The following is a 12,962-nucleotide window of genomic DNA, read 5'->3' as shown; positions in this document are numbered from 1 at the left end:
AGACTTCTCTCCTAGCCTTTCCTGCTTGCAGGAATTGCAGTTGGACCTCAGCTCTGCCAAGCCAGCCTCCATAGTGCAGGAACTAATCTGCCAGGAGTTGCAGAGCCACTAAGCTGTCCTCACCCTCCAGAGCAGAGAGCCAAACAACAATAACAAAAATCTGCTGCTTTTAACTCCTGGCATTGGAAGGAGCTGGTTCGCTGAGAAGGGGCAGGGATGAAGTGTCAGCTTGGAAGGAAGGGAAACAGAGCTCTTGCCACTTCTAACATTACCCAGCAAAGATAATCCTCTTCAGATATTGCCTGACCATAAAAGGAGACATGCAAAGCATCAATTTTATGGTATTATCCATAGGCCTGTGTGATTGCTTAGCCTTTCTTCCTTTCCCTTCTAGCTCTGAAACCTCCATGGGTTGGTCTGCCTTGAATAAAACCTTTTAATTTATTTCTGGCAGTAGAAATCAGTCACAGGGTCTCTCTAGAAAAATCACCTGCTTTGCTTAACTATATCATCTTGGGGACTCGTCAAGATGCTACCTAGTGTTTCCATGCTCTTGTCTTCTCCGAGCTCAGCTGTTCCTCCTGGGATGGGTCTGGTTATTCTCACCAACAGGCTAGCATGAAGACAGAGTTTTCTGCTGTCTAGGATGGAAATTTCTTCGTTTGTTTCATAAGCAGCATGTTATTGTGGTTTCCTTGGCTGGAAGATTTCATTTTTATTTCTAATCTCCGCCATGTGTTGGTCAATACGAGTGTGGAATTTGCCTAATCTCTTCCTCCTTCGCCCATGTGCTCACATGTAATTCTCCAAGCTGCGTTGCCAACACATTGCCTCAAACTGGGTAGGAGACGGGACTCTCCTAGCAATCTGAAAATGAACAATTGTGGTATGCAGCATTTGTTCCACTCCCCTACAGAGAGACTTAGCGGGCAATCGCATGAATAACACCAATTAGCAATAAGTCTCTGCTTTTCCTCAACTGCTCCATAAGTTTAGCCAATATCTGCGGACTAAACAGGCATTAACTTGTCATTCTCTCTCCTACTGACATATGGTCTATGCTATCACTCATGAATCTATGGCTATGTAAACACTATACATTAAAAACACACACACCTAAGAATGTTGGGAACTGTAGTTTACCCCAGGGTTAAAATTCTCACAAAGTTTAGCAAATTAGTTTCCAGGATGTGTGCTACTGTGAATGTCATAAAGCCCACATTTTGTGAACGTCTGAAAATTCAGAGATATGCCAGTAAATGTCGGTAAGTCGCCTCAATATGGTAGATGACATTTGCTAGTACAGTGGTACCTTGGGTTACATACGCTTCAGGTTACATACACTTCAGATTACAGACTCTGCTAACCCAGAAATAGTACCTCGGGTTAAGAACTTTGCTTCAGGATAAGAACAGAAATCGTGCTGCGGCGGCGCAGTGGCAGCAGGAGGCCCCATTAGCTAAAGTGGTGCTTCAGGTTAAGAACAGTTTCAGGTTAAGAATGGACCTCCGGAACAAATTAAGTACTTAACCCGAGGTACCACTGTATCTGTTGCCAAAATGATTAAAGATATATCATACCCAACTGCACTGGAAAAAATGGGACATCACACACACACACACACCGCCGCCCTGTGAGAGCACGGGTACCTTGCTCTCACACAATATCAGGTTGAGTTTTTGCCTTGAAAGAATGTTTAATTCGGGCCTGCAATATCGCACCATGCCTGAAAAAATGTTTTTTTCAAGTCTGCAATCTCATGCAGGTGACATGACTAGCATGGGATTTCAGACCCGGAAGATGGTGTCTCAGATTTGGGCTGCATCACGTTTCAAACCGTGATAAATGCACTTTTGAATTACCTTAATTTTCCATAAGGACGGCTTTCACCCATATGAACCCAACTGAGGCATATAACTGGCTTTAGCAGCTCTGTTCCACCACCATGGGAAATACAGCTGGGGGACTCTCCAGTATTAGTGTCATGGTTGTGGACTGTTCTGTTCTTCATGGCAAGATCTGACAGGTTCCCTCTCTTCCTGTGCCTCGTTTTACTGTTCTATAACAGTTTATACTGTCCACTGCTGTTGCTTTTTTTTACAGAGGCTAGACTCCTATATGCACTTACCTGTGAGTAAGTCCCACTGACTTATTTCTGAATAGATAGGTGGAAAATTCTATTTTTTAAAAAAAGATTTTGTTGCTGAGCTTTTATTACTTATTTTGCAAAACATTCTTGCACAATATTTTACATAGAAGAGCAGCTTCTAAAGAATATGAAATTTGTAAATTAAATTGGCTACCTGACAATATTTATCCATTTGTTTCAGGAACCACTAACTTGCTGCTGCTGAACAGATTGTTCTCTTTTGCTAAGGAACTATTATATCGAAGTTTTTGAAGGACCCAAAGGGTGAAGAGCTGCAGGCCACCCAAAACTGTAGAAGAAAGAAAATCCACATGTTCCAATAAAGGAAACCGTACAACCATCTTGTTTAGATGTATAACAAACTTTAAATATTTAATAAAGATTCTATGTAATAGAATCAGGCATTACAGATAAGCAATTGTGATTGCCAAAGCACAAGAGGTGGGTTATTTGTATATTTGGTCAAATAGGACCGTTCTCCCAAAAATAAGATACTAGGAATTTGAAATGCTTAACAGATAACATGGCTTTAGGAGGTGGGGAGGGGCAAAAACATATAAAACGCCCAATACAAACAGAAAGAGGGGGGAAACTGAGAGGTGTGTTAGCAAACAAAAACAGATAAGGTCGTATTTAAAAGTATATCTATATATAAATACATGTTGTACAGGTTAAATCAGCTGTAATCCCAGGGGAACAAGGTTCTCTTAAAATACACTTGGAATATTTTGAGAAGGGAATGTTTTCAAAGATTGGCAACAATAGGTCTATGTGTGGCCACAAGAACTATCATTTTTTTAAAAACACAAAATGAGTGGGAAATATAAAAATCCAGATGCATAGAGTGTGACAGCCCAGTGCTATGAGTTGCTTATAAGATCTGGTCTAAGAGCCCCAGCATGGACTTGACCCTGGACACACGGGCTGGTGCTCCCTTAACCCCTTTGCTGCACCTCAATACCAGCCAAAGACCAAATGGGCAAAGTTGCATCTTCTTGTGTGACTTCCTATGTGCCACAGGCAACTTGAAGACAGGTGAAGCAGCACCCTCCATATCCTGAAGTTAAAGGATGAAACAGGACACACACACCCCCCGCCCAACAACTAAGGAAGACACAACAGACTCTGACTCATTCCGTTCATAAATGTGCACTTCTTCAAGTCTGCAATATTGGTGCCACTGTTGGGTGCTTAGAAGCAGTGATCTAACCAATAAGAAAATAAAAACTTTGGCCTTTCTAAAAACATACATATTTGCTTTATAGGAGATATATATACACATATGCACATACACACATACCTCTTTTTTTTTTACAACAGAGAGAGTTGCAGCTGTCAACAGGATGGTGTGGAATGTGCACTAGATAGAAAAAGTAAACGCTTCTTTGCTAGCTCCTCTGAACAGCCTGTCAGCTTAAGAAGGACACCCCATATCTTAACTTGCTCGCCAACGGTTAGCAAATTGCTTAATACTGTAGAAAAATAGAGATCACATTCTGTTAAAAAGTTGGCTTGTTACAAGGATCTGCTCTATCAAACCAGCAATTGGGTCATACGAAGAGTTCCTAGTCCAATCTACAAAAACATAACCACAGGAGGGGGGAAAAATAGAACTAACTTCATAATAGTGAGTGCAAAACAGTAGCCAGGGTGGTTATAGTGTTGGTTTGAAGCAGTAAATTGGGGGCAGAGGCTGCACAGGTTGTAATTACATGTAAAACAATGCCTTGACTTTGTTTTGTTTTAGATTTGTGTGAGAGAGTGGAGGGGGCATTTTTTGTGTTTGTTTGTTTGCAGATGCCAGGTAAGGAACTTAAAAAGCAAAGCCCCTTCAAACGGTAGAAGTCCAAGCTGATTTCACAGCCAGTCCATTAGTCTTCATCCCCTTCGGCACTCACCCCCTCAGCTGGCTGCCTGCTTTACGAAGACCAAAGTTAAACAAAGCTGAGGGTGCAGAGGTTCGGAGGTTTAAGCTCAGAAAATTCACATTCTTTCAAAAATCATTTTGCTAATCTCCCCTGTTTACATTTTACACAGAGCAAAAGCCAGCTTCCCCTCACACCCCTCCCATCTTCATCCTGTTTACCATCCTGCCTGAACAGGGCTCAGCAGAGTTTTAAAAATGACCAACCCATGCCAAGTAGAGGCATTAAGGCCTAATGCTACAAAAAACAGATGGTTCCAAAGTGAGAGATTTTTGTGCACTCTCTCTCTCTCACTCACTTTCATGCAAGCTCCGTAAAGCTGTGGGATATGAACTACTTATTTCCCCCACTGGCAGAGACGAGGGCTTTGTCAGTACACTCTGAAGTCACTGCTTGTAGGAAGCTTAAAGCTATTTCCCTGCGTTGGAAACCAGCAAAACATTTGCGGAAGGCAGACATCTCCTGAGACTCCTGTCTTTTCCACATCACACCCTTTCAACTCTGGTGGGATCGTAGGCATCTGTAAAATAGGAAAGGCAGCCATGATTATTACCAGCAATTTATAATAGTCCCCCTTTTCCACTAATGCAGGTCCCTCAGGCTTCAACTGGAATGCCGCATGGTCAACTCGTTTAAAACACCAAAGCCCCCCACCGCAGTTGGGTAAGATGGTCCTAATGTGGCAAGCTTTTGAGTTCTCCAGGACTCTTCAGCAGGTAAAGAGGTCACAGAGGTTCGGGAAGGTATGGGGACCATTTGGTCCTCCAGATGTTGCTGAACTACAACTCCCATCAGCCCCAGCAAGCGTGGCCAGCTATGACTGCAGTTGTAGTTCAGAACCATCTGGAGAGCGAAAGGTTCCCTGCACCTGAGTTCAGGGGTGGTGGGATGAGGAGAAACAACAAACAAAAACAGGGAGGGAGGAAAATTAGGCTGCATGTTAGAGCCATGAGCTCCACTTACAGCTTGAGCCAAGGTGGAGATTGCAGGCTAATTCCCTCCCAGGTGGCGCCAAAACAGGTTACACACACAGGATTCCAGGAAGAAAAAGAAGAAGAATGGCTCCTCCTCCTCCTCATTTAAAATAGACTATCTGACAATTTTTACACTGCTTGTTCTATCAGCAATCCCATTTGGTGGCTAAGTCACAAAGACCACATATTGTCCAGGGATACCCATTGAATTAAATGGTACAGTAGGACTTGAAACTCCAACCACTGGACCACATCAGCTCTCGGTATTATTAAATATGGGCTGTGGTTCTCTGTTCACTGAGTCTTGTGAAAGAACAGAATATGTTTGCCATGTGGTTCCTAAGGCTTCAAAATTGTTTCAAGAGATAGCTTTTGTTGACAGCATATCACTTATTGGCTATAACATAGGCAAAATGATGTGTAAATGGAAAATGGAAAACACAGAAGAAATAATAATAATAATAATAATAATAATAATAATAATAATAATAATAATAATAATAAACATAGGAAGCTTTCAAAGTTGCACAGAATTCTCCATGAAGCAGGGAGTTAGTTGTGTGAACCTGGTTTAAGGATGGATGAATCAGTCAGTCAGTATTGGTTTTCTCCATCTCTCATTTTCCCATTCTTAATTTCAGTTTTATTAAATTTTTTTTAAAATGTCCTGAGAATTCATCAGATATACATACCATTGTATGCCAAAAATGCACACATTTGCAAGCAATTTCTCTTCACCAAAGATGCATTTTATTTACACTTTCCCCTATGATTTTTTGTAAACATTACTTGGGTGAAAAACTGAACTGTGAAATTCAGAGCAGTGTGAATCTAAAAGGAAAACTGTGTTTTGGTTCATGTATTGTTGGGGGATTGAGAATTAGGTTCTTCTGTATTAAAATGAGAACTGAAATGAGCTTCTCCTCCATTTCTAGTTTGGCTTTAATCTATGCACCTGCCTATTTTAATACTATGAGATGGGGTTTTTTAAAAAAATAAAAATGAACAGAAAGCTAACATTTTTTTCATTCAAATCAGAATTCACTACTCCCTATCCACACAGCTGCCATCAAAATATAACTCAAGAAATGTAAACAGATAAATGAGACTATACAGAATACTTTATGTTTTGGAGGATAATGACTTCCATATCCTTGTAGAGAAAGCCTTACAAGGCATAATTTACCTAAGTAAAGATTTCCAGATCCACTCGTTACTTGGGTCTAGAGCTTTGACAGAGGGCAAGCAGCAGCTTTCATAAGCAGCTCGGATATATTTTCTCTCTGTTTCTCACTACCATGAAATAATTTTGTCCTCAGCTCCAACCACTACAAAGAAAGGAACTTCACAAATTCATCATGTTTTAGAAATGGTGGGGGGGGGATGACGACGACGACAGCCTACCTCCCATTATGTTGACATTTTCAGCATTTTCTACATACTGATGCAGAATGCCAACAGTCACATAAATGCAGACAGCTAATACAGTCGTACCTTGGAAGTAGAACGGAATCCGTTACAGAAGTCCATTTGACTTCCAAAATGTTTGGAAACCAAAGCGCGGCTTCCGATTGGCTGTAGGAAGCTCCTGCAGCCAATCCGAAGTTGCAGAAGCCCCGTTGGATGTTTGGCTTCCAAAAATAGTTCACAAACCAGAACAGTCACTTCCAGGTTTGCGGCGCTCAGGAGCCAAAATGCTCAAGAACTAAGCTGTTCGAAAACCACGGTACGACTGCAGACAGAAAAGCAACTGTGTGTGCCCTGCAGATTGATTGCATGTAGCAGGGCATTGCAGCCAGACTGGAGGCCTGCCACTGCAAAAGGAGTGCTCTCTTATGGCACAGCCAGGTTGACTTCAGGATTCCAAGCATGGAAAAGGGAAATGAGGGAAACTGAGATAACTGGTCCATGTGAACTGTTTAACACAAATTAGTAATGGTGCAGGATACAGAGCTTTGGAGGAGGAAAGAGGACGACTTCTCCTGGGGACAGAATAGGAAGAACTTTACTGGATCAGGCTAAAGGCCCATGTAGCCTAGCATCATGTTCTCAGAGTGGACTCGTGAACTTTTTAGATGCATACCCTACCTCAAATTCAAGAGGGAAAATAAAGTGTTTTGTTGAATCAATATGTACTTCATGTGAGCCTTCCTAAGGGAGCTGTTTCCAGAGGAAGAACTGTAAGGGGAATGGGACTCGCTATTGACCAGACAAGGGATTTTTCCACCTGCCTTGCCCCATCTTCCTGCTCTTGGAGCTTTCAGAAAGCAGTTGCTGCCATGGCCATTATGTTTGTGTTTCTTTTGATGAACTAAGTGAACTTTACTTGTGTTTGTGCTGTTTAGCCTATTTTTAAAGTTGTTTTCTTAAGAGTGTTTTATAGAAGGTGGTTGTTTTACTGATGATTTGTGCATTATTTTATATGATTTGTGTTGTAATTGTGATGGTGTATTATGTTCTTGTTATTTATTGTTTGCGAGCCACTTTGTGACTCGTGCGAGTGAAAAGCGGCATAGAAATATAAGAAATTAAATTAATAACAAGAGATTTGGGCCGCTTAGAAAAATGGGTAAAAACCAGCTTGCCTGTTGATAAGGGTGGCAGAACGGAAGGGTGTTCTGACAATTTGGAGAATTCTTAAGGCCGCAGATATTGGTGGCATTTTCGTAATGTATAATCATAAAATTGTAGAGTTGGAGGGACCCCAAGGGTCATCAAATCCAACCCCCTGCAATGCAGGAATTTCAAAGCATACATGACAGATGGCTATCCAATGTCTGCTTTAAAACCTCCAAGGAAAGAGAGTCTTTCATTTTAAAAATTATAGGTGCTATGTATAGTCACCTTAGATGTTACGCTGTAACATGATTAAGTGTCTTTTGTAGTGGGGAGACCACTTGGGGAGGGAGGAGACCCAGCCCATATTTCAGATCACATGCAATTATTCCTCTGCAGTACCTATGTAGCTGGTTATCCATTCACCTAAAATATACAGCTTTAATTTTTTAATTTTTTTGCAGATCTTTGAAGTTCACTATGAATCTTCCCTTCCTTTGGGCAGTGTCAAAAGTGTCTTATTTTTCCCAACAGTGCATATCAAACAACATGCCAGGCATGGATTTTACTAGGCACTGACTGGCAGCTTTTTCTGCTTATACACTTGCTTGCAATTAAATGGCAGCTGCAAAGTTTATATTTGAGATGGTACAGGAAAATGCCCTTTCTTTTCAAGGAGGCTTCAGAGGAAGTGTATAGCCATCATCACCCAGCAAAAGTGCTGACCACAAAAACCCTGGAGGAATTTTGCTCTTACCTAAAGAAACTAAATCCCTTCCAGTTTTCTTCTCACTCACATTGTCCCAGAGCCCATTTTCAGCCAATGAGATGATGCGCTTGGAAACGGAACTCCCGTGGGACAGTTTGCGGGGTAATTCATTACGGCCAAGGGAAATGTCGCTTCCTCTTTCCTCCGGGCCTTTTAGCTGCTTATCCTCATCTCCATCCTCCACCGAATCTGCATTTTTTATGCTTAGACGTCTCATACGAGAGACCGAGTCAACTTCTTTCATCCTCACCAAACGGTCCATGGCAGCTCGGCATGGGGCTGATGCAAGTTTGCCTTGCAAGGTCTCAATCACCTTTGAAGTGCATCTAGCTCTCTTTTCCACACCAGGTGGAGCCATATTTCTTTCAGCAAATGGAAGCACAACAGACTCGGCAGAGGGAGTCTGGTCAGCTTTGGGTCTACCAAGACCTCCATGGTGCTCAAAACATTGTTCAGCTATCAAAACTGCTTGACCGGAAGGCTGGTCTTCAATAGACCTCAATGAGATGTTTCTGTCTCCAACGAAGAGGGAGCTTTCTGTCCAGCCACACTTTCGTCTTCCTTCGTAAGAAGATACTTTTGCTTCCACCTTGCCCTCCGACACGCATTCTTCTAGCAATTCAAGGCTCTGGGGGACACTGTCAGAGTGAGAGTGTTCATCCTGAAGAGTGCTGTTGTCAGGAATGAGGGATTCCACAGCTACCTCTATACCCAATATCCGAGCTGCTCTTGCCTGAAGCGATTCATTTGGGGGTATCTCACTGGTGATAGGTTTCCCATGACTATCTAGTTCAGGCCCTTGACCATCATCAAACCCCACAGATCTCAGATCTGGCTCAGAGAGACCTTGGTTCCTATTTGTTAAAGACAATCGCCCTACAGAGCCTCTGTCCAAAGCCAAGTTATTCCACGGCACTGCGTTTTTTGTCAGCCTACCAAAGTTGATGTTGTCTCTGTGATTCTTAACTTGTATTTCCTCAATGAAGTTAATGCTGTTGAATGGATTGTAGTGATCCTCATCGTCATAGTTGCCCGGCAGAACTTTTTCGATTGGGTGTGGACTCACAACCTGTTTTATTGTCCTTTTCCCAGCTTCCTGATTCCTTGATTCTGCAACCACATATTCATTTGTGGCCTTAACTGAACCACCCACCTCTTTTGCCTGCAAGTAGCTTTGGGACCTAGCACAAGATATGACCCTTGCACTTGAGCTTTCAGATGCACTTAAACTTTCAGGTTTGGCTTTATCCCTCTCCTGTCTAAATGTAGGAGTGACTGATACAAGAGTTTCTGACTGCATGCCAGGTCTATGGTCCTGGATTGGCCCATCAATCCTAGAGGTCCCACTGCTATCTGTCCTCTCTCCTTTCTCCCTTTCTGACTCCTGGCTGTCCTCATTCTCCACACTCTCATTCTCTACCCCATCTTCACTTTGTTCTTCCTGCTCTTCCTGCTCTTGAAGCTCCTTGTTAAAACTTTCCAGCTCACTTATTATATCCCAAGGACGGCGGCTAACAGGTTTCAAGAGGAACTGCCCAAACAGCTCCTTACTACTGCAAGGGGAGCTTCCTTCCTCCCTGATGAGACAACTAGTTTCTCTTTCCTGCCCAGGGAGAGGGGTGCACGAAGCACAAGGCAGGCTCTGGCTTGCCTTTGGGCTAAGGACTGCAGTCCGAGAACACACATTATTGCTAGCTTTGTCAAGATACCCTGGAGCTTTTGCACTGAGTGCAACCTGCCTACATTTTCTGTCATCGGCAGGTAACACAGATAGATGTTCTGCTTCCGCAGTGGACGCCCCACATCTTGACAACTGCGAAGCTGTCGCTGTATTTGAGCCGCTGGGTTCTAAGCGTTGGAGACGATGACACAATATTTTGGGTTCTTCTGTGAAGCTGGTCTGCGTTTGCTGGTCTTTGTACTGATCACCTGGCCATGAGCCAGAGTACTGGAGCTCCTTGTGCTTTGCAGGCTGCAGGAATCTGAGGTCATTCGTTTGTTTGAACTCTGGTCTCCACCACAACTCCTGTTTTTGTAGCTCATTCTTATTGGCCATGCTTCCTGTAAGGGCTTGGAGCTCCAAGTCAGTGGAAGAGGTACTGAGGAGGCTTTGTTCCTGCAGACCCCCGCTATCGTCAAAACCATTCTTCTCCTCGGCTCCCTGGGTTAAGTTGTTGTTCCTATCGGTATCAGGCAGGTTCAGTTCAGATTTAACTGGGACGGAGACCAAACAAAATATTGTCTCATTGGTTTTTTTCTTTGAACTCCTCTTGCTCTGAATCTCAGTCCCAGGTTCAAACGTTTTCACTTTCGTGACGGTCTCGCAGGGGGTTTCCATCTGTGAGCTTTGGACAGACAGCCTGCCTTTTGGGTATCTGTGATCCAAGCCGTTACCTGCGTCATAACTGTCTCTTTGGATAGGCAAGGCACAACTGTCTTGATCGACGCTGGACTCAGCTAGCCACTTGCTGCCGTGTGCAGAACTGCCAGGGACCTGGTCACATTTCACAGCAGTATTTAGCGAGTCGAAAAAGGCACTGTTGTACTCTCGTTCCAGAGAGCTCTCTTGGAAGGCATGGGAGCCTGTCCTATTTGTATCCACAGCGTATTTCTCATCATCCTGAAGACTGTCGTGGTGCGCTACTTTAATATGCCGGATTCGAGGGTCATCAAAAGGAATGTACTGGACGGAAGACAGGTAACCCTCCCCATGCCTCAGGTGGCTTTTCTTGTCACGAGGAACCTGCTCACTTTTGCAGTAGGTACTAGCAGAGGGATGGTAACTAAGCATGGCTCTCGTTCTCTCCACTGGACTCTGCATACCATTACTAAAGCACATATCATAGTCAGGCACTTCACCAGGCAAATGCCGGCTCATACTTTGCTGAGCTGGAGATTTGTAACAGGGAGGGGGTATGTACAAAGGGGGCTCCAGACCAGCATCTTGGCTGCAAGCATCCTGGATCTGATCGTTTGCTTTGGTCAAAGAGGAGATGGCTTCATCTTTCCGTTGGTCATCCTGGAGCGAGCCGGCTTCTAGGTTTCCCCTGGTTTGCTGATGCAGCTCGTAAGACGGGGGCTTCAGGGGTCTGCCGTACTTAGGCTTGGGCAAGGGATGGAAGTGGGCCACTGGCTCAGGGTGTTTGGAGGTCTCCAAGCCGAACCCAGTTGGGGGGCAAGATGTCGCTTTAGTTCCATGGAGCGAATGCTTGCTGTTGACCAAGGAAGGCATTTCAACACACCGCAGGCTCTCTGGTGAAAGAACTCTTGGCAAAGATTGCGATTTCCCCTTCGCATGGGAGGCAATGGCAGTACCTCCTCGTCTCACCGAATACATCTCTTGAAGCAGCCTTTCTCTGTCACCATCTGTCATGAGTCCTCCAAAGTTGGTTGGTTGGTTCCAACCTTCTGTCCTTAGACTTTGCCACCTGTAGTCCCCAGGGGCATTCCAGGTCTCCTGCATGCCAGTTCTCCTCACATTCTCCATTCCACCTCCTACCTCCCACTGACTTTCCTTATCAAGCCCATACAAGGCACAGGGCACTGCCATGCCTTTCATTTCAGAGTCTCCTCTGTCAGTATAACCCAACAATACACTAAAATCTTGGCCCCTTCTTCTCCAGTAGGCAAGATCTTTATCCGTCTTGGGACGTGAAGGCCAGGCTAACTGCGGTCGGTCATAAAACCTGCAAAACAAAATGAAATCTTACTAAAGAGGCCCATACAAAAACAAACAAACATGCTTTCTTTTCCTCCATAATTAAAAATAGTATCTCTGCCACCCAGAATCATGAGCTTGTTTCTAATCCCAACATCCCCACTGATATGATGCACGTGATCTTTCTATGAGGAACTACAAAAGAGTTCTTTACTTACAAGACATTTTCTTTTACTGCAGTGCATACATGTTGTAAAACTGAATGCATAACATTCCTTTGCATAATCACATTTCCTAAGCTTCATGGTATTTCTTAACATGGAAGTGATTTCTGCATTGGAAGTGTACAACTTATGAGTTGTCTCTTAGTGAGAAATCCATACAAATTCCTAAAACTGTCAACTCTCTATAGCACATCAAGATGCAATGTTAGTATTCCTGCAAACTGGAGGATCAGACATGTAACTGCCATTGAGTATAAGCCAAAAGAAACATCAAACTTCACTGACAGGGTAAGAATATAGCTCAGATAGGATCGTTTTCTTCCATTCCTGTCAATCCAAATGTGTGGAGGTTGTACGTGAGTGAGAAGAAGAATTGTCCATGGATGGGGAACCCAAGGACTCCCTTCCTCTTAAAAACAGAAATATTCAAAATTGAAAATGTAATGCACCCCCCAAAAAAGATTATTTTTTTTTAATGAAATGCACACATACACATCTGGCTGCCAATAATCCTCATTCTAAGCACTGTTCAATCACTTTTGTTACGTGCATAGATTCATCCTATCAAGCAAAACTGTTCATAGACCAAACTGAGGTAATATATATTTTCATCAGAAAGATTAAATGAAATCATCTGGGCAAAATGTTCAGGATGGAAAATTACATCCTTCCAGGGGCCAGAAATGAGAGCACGATCATGTCAACAA

General features: G+C 43.3%; 1 protein-coding gene and 1 long non-coding RNA gene across 4 annotated transcripts in view; one reads left to right on the top strand and one right to left on the bottom strand.

Moving 5' to 3' along the window:
- Positions 1 to 12,962, top strand: part of LOC308569900 — a 618,054-nt gene that overhangs the window by 125,722 nt on the left and 479,370 nt on the right. The gene's annotated exons all lie outside the window — the stretch shown is intronic.
- The window catches only part of JCAD (junctional cadherin 5 associated), a 76,646-nt gene continuing 66,175 nt past the window's right edge, over positions 2,492 to 12,962 (bottom strand). For all 3 annotated transcript variants that reach the window (XM_081164091.1, XM_081164092.1, XM_081164090.1), the window contains 2 exons: positions 8,362 to 12,059; positions 2,492 to 4,594 (listed from right to left, as the gene is read on the bottom strand). In XM_081164091.1, coding sequence (XP_081020217.1) covers positions 4,560 to 4,594; positions 8,362 to 12,059 — 3,733 coding nt within the window. In that variant the 3' untranslated portion in view covers positions 2,492 to 4,559. The remainder of the gene's footprint in view (positions 4,595 to 8,361; positions 12,060 to 12,962) is intronic.

This window comes from Podarcis bocagei, assembly GCF_964188305.1.
Source record: "Podarcis bocagei genome assembly, chromosome: 12".
Classification (NCBI taxonomy): domain Eukaryota; kingdom Metazoa; phylum Chordata; class Lepidosauria; order Squamata; family Lacertidae; genus Podarcis; species Podarcis bocagei.
This window is presented reverse-complemented; position numbering and strand designations above follow the sequence as displayed.